The following is a 9,487-nucleotide window of genomic DNA, read 5'->3' as shown; positions in this document are numbered from 1 at the left end:
AAAAAAAAAAAAAGGGAGAAACAGAGCTGGATGAGGAGGAGGGAGAGGGGAATGGGAGGGTATTGCAGGCTTGCAGCCGGAGAGGGAGATGGTTAGGGGGCCTTGTTGATGATCTCCCAATGCCAGAAATTGTTGACATGATGAAGATGAGCATGCATGCATAATAGGATCGAAGGGAGGAAAGTGATCATCATCATCAATAGCGGATTCAGATCCTCTACTGTCGAGCTGTCTTGTCCTGCCATGCTACGCAACACACAACAAGGCGAGAAATGACCGCCTTGCCTTGATTCTTGTTGTGCTACCTAGTTTTGACATTTTAAATACAATCCATGCATTAGTTTCATATTGAGAACATTAAAAATAATACTTGTGATTTTGATCCAAGTTTGATACTGTATATTATTCTTGGATATGGTATCGAATAAGGTTTAACCGGAACAAAATACCTTCAGTATAAATTAGATTTAAGCAATCTTGGGTTTGTTAGAAAGCTTTGTTTGGACAGCTTTCCAACAAGTCCAATATTGCTTAAATCTGGTTTATATTGAAGGAATTATGTATCGGTCAAACTTAATTTGATATACGAAAATGCTGTCAAATCGCTCTGAATGAAAATATTTTTTTGAACATCAAAACAAATGAATATTTTACCACACTTTTGGGTTTTAGCAATATTTTATCATATTAAGATTTATGGAATTTTTAGATTTGAGAAAAACCCCAGCATTAGAAAGTTGAAAATTGCTTCTATCATAAAAAATCCAATTTTTGTTATTGAATTGAGGGGTTGGTTTTTTTATTTTTGAAATTTGATTTTTTAACTATTTTTATTTGATTCAAATAGGAGGGTATTCGCTTATTTATGAATAATATCTTAAGTAAATCATTTACTTAAATGATAATAGGCAAAGTGTCTAGTCTGATTACTAGCATACTTGAGAATCTATATTGGTTTCGAACCAGGTTTCCCCAAGTTTCGATGGGCATAAGTGTCAAAAATTACAAAATTGCGAACCTCTCAATCGAAACTGATCGAAACCATCGAATTTCGGTCAAAACCCTAGATTTTTTAAAATCACCCATTTAACTCGTCTCGAAAACCTGCGAAACCGAGTTAACTCGGTGATTTCGACAAGTTTCGAACAAGTTCTTTCCATGGTTCGAAGTCCCTTCACTCTACTCACATTTAGTTGAATGAAAATTGAAAAAATGAGAGGACGGTGATATTGTTGGGGCGGAGGCGTTGGCTTCGGCGAAGAAAAGGAGGTGAGTTAAATTAAAAAAATAAAATATAGCAAAATTGAATAAAGAAAGATAGAAAAAATAAATAAATAAATGAAAGTCGTTTTCTGTTCGGGAGTGTGGCCTAGCCAGCATTCCCATGTGTCTATCCCTCTTCTCCTTAAAATAAGGGGGTAGAACTATCTTTTCATATGGGAAAGAGAGATATAGACTCATGGGAGTGTTAGCATAGGCCACACTCCTGGATAAAGTTATTTTTCCCATAAATAAATAAAAGAGAGAAGACGAGTAGAAGAAATTGAATAAAAAAGATGAAGAGAGAAAAATGAAGTTGATGAGCACAGATCATATCCTTATACAAGTACCGTCCAAGACCCTCCAAACCCACTCACATCGAATCCACTGAATATCAAAACCACCATCCTTATCAAGTCCAAAATAAGGGAAGCCCCCGCCAGTTCTTTATTTGTTCAATCAATTTGTTAATGGAGTACTAGTACTGTCGGATTTACTCTATCCTATGGTCCCACAAGTATGAGCAATGATTCCTTAATTTAAGCTGAAAGCAATTCCTTTTCGAAAAAAACACAACAAAAAATACAAAGAAAAACAAACTGTATATTAGGTGGTATTTTGGCATTGACTAAGTAGTCATCTAAACCACCAAAAAATTAAATGAATGAGAAACACTTCTCATATTGGTTACACCAAATTTTTTGTTTTTTGTTTTTTTTTGGGTTGTTAAAGAAATGCATCATATCTTATTGCTTGGTAATGTTTTAATTTCACCAAAAACGGATTTACCTATTGTCATTACCAGAATATATATGAATAAATTATTAAAGGGAAAAATAATTATGTGAGAGACACTGATCAGTGGGTGAAATGACTTTCCCACCCTCATGATTCTGTCGCACGCACTCTCATTGGCTCATGGCTCATACGTGTGCAGAAGCCACACTCCCTCACCCAAAGAGATTAGTTGATGACCTACCACATCATCCTTTTTCATTGACTAACATGTCTCTGTTTCCAAGTCAAGTCTATGCTAAAAATGCCATGAAATTTCCAAAAGGAAGGTCCTGAGCAGAGAAGAAACCAAACGAAAGTACAGTAGTGGTGTCTAGTTCCGGTTAATTATTTCCTACAGAACAGCAGCTCAAAGCCGGCCATGTTCATCTCCTCATCTCCAGTTACCCCTCCCATAGCTTCTCCTCCATCATCTTCAAAAAATTTCATGTACCAGACTTACCAAGCCCCTGCTTTAATCTTCATTTTTGTTACTCTTTTGCCCATACTGTACTGCTTATTATGGTGCACACTCCATGTAGCAATCTTAGACTTCCGAAGGCGAAGACAATTTTCTGTCTCAACTAGTACTTCAGCTACACCAACCATTCTTCCACTTCGAGTTTTTGAGCAGCAGCCAAGACAACAGCATCAGCAAGTCATGGCAAATCAAGAGTGCCCAATTTGCTTGGAGGAAACCGAGGTCGAGGTCGAGGTCAAGATCGAGGCAGAGGCAGAAGCTGAAGCAGAAATGGAGGCAATATCATGGCAATTAGTGCCAGAGTGCAACCATAGATTTCATGAGTTCTGCCTGAACCGCTGGTTAAAATTGTCACGAACCTGTCCGCTTTGCCGGGTCACTACTCAACTTGAATCTTGTGCTGCTATGGTTTGAAGTATTCCTTCATGATTCATACAATTTGACTCTCTCTCTCTCTCTCTCCTCCCCTCCCATTGTCTTTAATTAATTTTTGTGGACGAGGCAGCTGGAATGGGCTAGCGTGGTATGCGCTTAGGCCTCATGAGGTCTTAGCTTCGAGCCTTAGTTCCACACGTAGTATTCTCTTTCATCCCCCAATGGTTAATTACCCCATCCTATCTCACACCATCCATGGGGTGTGGGGCCACATCCCAAGTACAGTGTGAGATAGGATAGGGGTGCTTATCCTTAGTAGGGGGGATCCAGACTCATCTCCCGTTGTAACATTAATTTTTGTGGACGAGGCAGCTGGAATGGGATAGTGCGGCATGCGCTTAGGCCTCATGATGTCTTGGCTTCGAGCCTTAGTTTCACAAGTAATTTTCCCTCTCATCCCCCTTAATTAGGTTCCGCTCCCCAACCACCCCACCCTATCTCACACCGGCCATGGGGTGTGAGGTCACATCGACCACATCTCATGGACGGTGTGAGATAAAATGGGGTGCTTGTCTACAGTAGAGGGGATCGAGACTCATGGAAAAAATTTTGCTATTACACTTCAGCAGATCCATCCCCTTTTATAACATAAAAAGGAAAATGTAGACCTGATTTATTATGAGGGTTGGACCCGATCAATTGGGGCAGGGTGATTGGTCTTTATAGATGGGAGGGGAGCTAAAGTGGGGGGGATGATTTAGAGAAGGTGAACAATGATGGATTGGATTGCATAACTTGAAGCCAACATAGTCTCCTCTGTTTTCATTTCTTTCTTATTTTAACAATTTCAAGTCATGGTTGACTAGTTCCATGTGCCACTACCATTAAGTGCAAATTGTGATAAAATTATGGCTAGAGATTATTTGGGTCCTATCTAGCAAAATGTAAATTTTATAAAGTTGAAAAAAAAAAAATTAGATAAAAATATTTTCTAATCAATACTGCCAATATTTTAATAATTACTTCAACAACATATAAATAGTAGGGTTTTCTTTTCCCGTCGCTATGCTTAGTGAAGTATAAGCTTCACTATTTGCCATAGGACATTACATGTGTTAGTCCATGTGATAAAGGATCACGCAAATGTCACATTGGTACGATTTCAGTTTAAAATGATTATAATAAGTACATAAAATTATAAGAGATGTCATTTTTTTAATTTATATTCATCTCCGTTTGATGGGATTTTGGTAATTTTATCAAAACTTTGAATTAGAGTTTCAGTAACTTTGGATTAAAATTTGGCAATTGTGATATATGTGGGGTCATCTATCACATGGACCAACCCATGTACTGTCAAGCGGCAAATAGTGAAGCGGTATACTTCGGTAGGCATAGTGATGCCTAAAAGGAACCAAAATAGTAACAAATTTTTACTTCACTTTTCAAGTCAATTGCTTAGGTTCTAGTTGAAAAGTATGACGATTCAAAAACTATACTTATTTTCAACTACCATATAAAATTTAGGCGAGTAGGTTGGATACACCGTTGGTTTTTTGAGCTAAAGCTTGTGCCGAATAGAAAACGTAGGAAGGGGGAGGGTAAGGGGGTCAATTTTCACAAGGGGTGAGAGAGAGGTAGACTTAGACTACGCACAACGCCAACATGCCCAGCTTTAACCCCAAATTTAGTTAGTTTTTGTACAAATATAATTATGGGAATTTCATCAGGCTAATTCTATGTTGATCACTAACAAACAAACAAACCAAAAAGAAAATCAGGCTTCTATGTTGAAGATTATGAATATTTTATGAGAAAAAGAAGACTCTTGGTCGCACCCCTATGCCTAGACACATGGGTAGTGAAATGACCATCCCGCCCCCCATATTGGATGCTTGGGCATGCGATTCCATTGGTACCCGTGTTGACGCAAGGACTACACGACCAAGTAGCATTTTCTCTCCTATATTTTATTTTCATTGACCCCGCATTTTCCACCACTAAAAGCCCCATAATCTGCCTTATGAGAAGCCACCATGTGTTGGGAAGTATGAAGGTGAATCCAACTAGGCGAAATTGATAACACTCTTGATTCTTGATTTGTGTTCCACAAGAACAGATTAAGAGTACAATTTGGTAAAGGCATAGTTTTGGAATCTTTATCATCTGCAATCTATAAGCCCAGAAGCTTTCTACCTAAAAAATATATATATATAAGCCCAGAAGCCTGCCCCTAGTTTCTATGCTTTTTTGATCCGCCTTTATTGCTTCCAGAAGCCCAAAAGCCCACTCAAATATATGCCTTAATTAAAGTGTGGGAAAAGAGTTCGTACTAGGTAGATTTCATGCATCATTCATTCAATAGGAGTGTGGGGGCTTTATGGTTAATTTGAATGGATATTTACAATAATTAATGCAGGCCGTACATAAAAACTTCTGCCTTAAAGTGTTGAACAAAGTTGCTAAACTGTCAACCTCCCACAAGCTGGCCGGGATCCCATTCTCGTACGGGTGTGAGCCACCCATATGGCATCAACCATGTGAGACCCACTCATGGTGGATACCATCTGAGCGGCTCACACCCATTTTCAAACAAGAATGGGATCCCGCCTCACCTCTCAGAGGCGGGATCCAGTTCTCGTATGAGAACGGGATCCCAACTCGCCTCCCACTCATGTTTGTCAATATGATGTTCAGCTTCTTAGGTACGTAGCAACCAACCTTGTCCAGTTGTACGAGATCTGGAACCCCAATAACATGAGGACCATGGTTTTAGGGTTCCTAAGTTGATGGGCGGAACCGCTTGATTTCTACAGGTATTGGAAGTCCTCAGTCCATAGCAATGGCTCGATACGGATAAAGGATAAAAAAGTCAAAAAATCCATTTTGTAATAGAAATTAAGGGTAAATTTGTCCAATCTACATCAATACAAGGTGATCCGGATCGGTATCGATTAAGACCGATCCCATACCCAATTCCGATTCCAGTGCACTGCAACGCTGCGGTGTCATCGTGCAGCGCAGCAGCGACCATGTGTGCACAGCTCTCCTTTCTGGCTCTCCCTCTCCTCTCCTCGCCGGCGTGGCTCAGCTCCAGTTCCCTCCTTCCTGCCACGCATCCATCACTGCAAGAAGAAGAAGATCGAAGAAAAATAAAAAATAGTATTGGTGGGTCTCACCTTTTATATTAAATTGTTATTGATAAATAAAAGGATAAATATGTAATTCTACCCTCTCAAAGGTTGAATGATAAAAAAAATTATTCAAAACTCCTATCGTTAGCAACTAATAGAATTAATGGTTGGGTTTTAAGTGTGAAATAGTTTATAAGTAGAGGATGTCTCAGTACTTCTTAAAAACACAAGGGTAGGGGTTTTAACCATTCGTCAAGGGAGATCCATATAATTTACCAAACAACTATATTAACAATAGAACTTAACGTGATTCAGAACTTGTTTTTCTTTTTAATTCTACCCTGGAATTTCATTAAATCTCGACAACAAAATTTGAATAACTCAAAAAATGTTACTACAACTATTTATTAGTTTTTTTCTCATCAAAAGCAAAATTAATTACTAATTTAGTTTCTATATTCTTTCCCATCATGCACCATACTAATTTTCTGTATTCTTTCCAACTACGCAACATTAGATTATCAATGATTATCTAAGTGAAATCTTGTCCAACCGATTTGATTTTTGTATTCATTTTATCCAGATCCGATTCGGAACTGAGCAATTGTAATGAGAGGGGACTTAATCCCCTGCAAAATCTTCGGTCTACCCCACTAAATATAATAGGGCAAGGTTGGGCTATGAGTTTGGTACCACTATAATTTTTCTGGATTTTCATTTTCTCAAGTATAGTGCATTGTCCATTGCACCTTTAAAGTGCATCGAACAGTGGCCACTGCTTGAGAAGAAAAAAATTCAACAACAACAATTAATTAAAATGGAAACGACAACATTTTTTTTTTTTTTTTTAAACTTAAGAACAGCATAATATAACATAACTCCAATTCCCACTAGAACATAGAGTGTTGGAATCATCATTTATGAAGGAGATGACAGAATAGGGATGAGGCCACAATAGCAACTCTGAGGGTTTAAAAATAAGGCAGAATTAGAAGACTCATTTTAAGAAAATATGTATATAAAAGTAAAAGAACATTGCTTGGTTGCGTGGTCCTATGATCAAACATAATAGTGCACGAAATAATCATTCAACTTTAGTAAAATAAAAAAATTCCATCTAAACATATGCTATTGCGTGTGCTCTTATTGGCCCCGTGCTAGTGTAGGTGCTACATGACCAAGCATTGATCTCTTGCCATATATAAATTTCCTTGCATAACATAATTCCATTTCCCAGTAGAAGATAGAGTGTCGAAATCATCATTTTTCAAGGAGAGGGTAGAATAGGGATGAAGCCACGATAGCACTCACACTAAACGTTCGAAAATAATTAAGGTATAATTGGACGATTCTGGGACATATTTGAGCCTTTACCTTCCTTTGGGGTCAAGTCCTAAGCTCTGTTACGACCTAGTAAAATTTTACTCGGCTGAATAATGATGAGATTTTCTTCAACAATTTTATTTTGCCCGACTATAATGGAACTTAATTATCAAAGCTTTGACATTAATACATTTATTCTTAAATACATTTGACTTAATCCCTATCTAGGTTGCGTAGGCAGCTTAACAATGTGATATTCAATTCTCTTTCACCCAATCACAAAGTCATTTATTTATTTAGGAAGTAGTTTTCTGTTCGGGAGTATGGCCTACGCTAGCACTCCCATGAGTTTGTCTCTCTCCTCCTTAAAACAAGGGGACAGAGATGTCTTTTCATATGAGGAAGAGAGAGGCAGACTCATGGGAACAGACTCATGGGAATACTGGCGTAGGCTACACTCCTGGACAGAGTTCTTTTTCCCTATTTATCTATACCATCTCTCTCTCTCTCTCTTGTATTGGATTGAGACATGGCAACATTCTTCTTGTTCAAGGAAGAAGGGGAGATTGAGATCTTGGTATTAGTCCGGATTGGTCAATTTTATCCCTACTTTTCATTTAAAATTGAGATATTTTATAATTTTATCCTTGATCTGATACTAATACCTGATCTGTTCGATCCAATACCAATACCTCAATCCATGGTCCAAACAAGCAATTGATGAGTTGTTAATGCGATGGAACCACCGGTTCTTGGAATCTCAAAGTTTTGTGGGTTCTTCTCATCGTCATCCAACCAACATCTGAAATCCAAATCAAGTAGTAGAAGCGCCCTTCAAGAAAATGATGATACCCGATTCGATGGGTCTCAAAGAAATCAACGAAGAGGGTCGAGAATGGGAGGGGCCGTTGAACTGTCGGAGTGGCTGTGTTGTCAATATCAATCAACATATCCGAATTCGATGGTAGGGAGGGGAGAGGGAGAGGGAGAGGAGGGAGGAGGAGACAGAGAAGAAGGGGATTTAGGGTGGGGGAGGGAGAAATGGAAAAGTTACAGAAAAACCCTTACCTCAAGCAGTTGGTAAATAGTGTTGGATGGACAAATAAGTCCGGTTACAATACATTGTTATAATCGGATTGGTTACAAAAAGATTAACCCATTATGGTATATAAATTAAGTACAAGAATCGGAATCAAACTATGTAAGAACTAAATTCCAAAATTGAAACCAAATCAAATCAAACCAAATAGATTCAACTGGAGTATGGATTTTCATATCCGATTCAGTTCTCGGTTCAGTTCCAAATCACTCTTACGCTCAGGCAGGGTTAAGGTACTTATGTTTTTAAGTATTAATGAGCGTTGACAAATTTATTTTTTCTTTTTTCCTATCCATTTTTTTTGGGGGTAAAGATATATGGAAATCCATGATAATATGGTAAAGTAGTATGGTACTGCCGTAGTGGGTGGCTCTCCTTTCTTGATGGTTACTGAAAGATATTTGAGAAATGAGTGGCTGAAATTCACAAAAATGTCTTTCATTCCAATTTTTTTTTCGGTAAATTTGTCTTTCATTTTTATTTTGTTTGTAAATATTTCTCTGATTTCTTTCTATCTTTAAAAATCTTTACGTATTAATGCATTTTGAGCTTGTAACATTGAGTAAGAGAAGGGAGCCGAGTAGTCGAGGGTTTCTTATGTTATAGAATACAAATTTAGGCTGTGTTTAATATGCATTTTTGCATATCAATTCAATTTCTATATGAATCGACTTTATAGTTTAAAAAAGAAAACGACATTAATTTCTATGTGAATCGACTTTATAGTTTAAAAAAGAAAACGACTAAAACTTGCCAGCCTGTCATGATTCGAGTAATCAAATCTCGATTTTTCAATTATGATTGAATATCTTTTTTTATTTATTTATTTATTTTTTTTTTTTTAATTTACATATATGGATATCATGATAATATGGGTTAAGCGGGACGTTACCTGGGTGGCTCTCCTTTCTTGATGGTTACTGTGAAAGATATTTTGAGAAATTGAGTGATGGAAATTCACAATGACGTCTTTCATGTCTGTCCTTCAAGTTACTCATGGATTTCAACGGTTAGTTGGAGGGGTTTGCGTGAAATATATTA

The 9,487-nt window shown here is 37.6% G+C and overlaps 1 protein-coding gene across 1 annotated transcript; it reads left to right on the top strand.

The window, feature by feature from the left end:
- The first annotated feature begins 2,416 nt into the window (after positions 1-2,416).
- On the top strand, positions 2,417-2,929 carry LOC122657640 (E3 ubiquitin-protein ligase ATL23-like). The gene has a single exon (XM_043852445.1). It carries the CDS (start codon positions 2,417-2,419, stop codon positions 2,927-2,929), a length of 513 nt encoding a protein of 170 aa, XP_043708380.1.
- The last annotated feature ends 6,558 nt before the right edge of the window (positions 2,930-9,487 follow it).

Source organism: Telopea speciosissima, chromosome 1, assembly GCF_018873765.1.
Source record: "Telopea speciosissima isolate NSW1024214 ecotype Mountain lineage chromosome 1, Tspe_v1, whole genome shotgun sequence".
NCBI classification, from domain to species: domain Eukaryota; kingdom Viridiplantae; phylum Streptophyta; class Magnoliopsida; order Proteales; family Proteaceae; genus Telopea; species Telopea speciosissima.
This window is presented reverse-complemented; position numbering and strand designations above follow the sequence as displayed.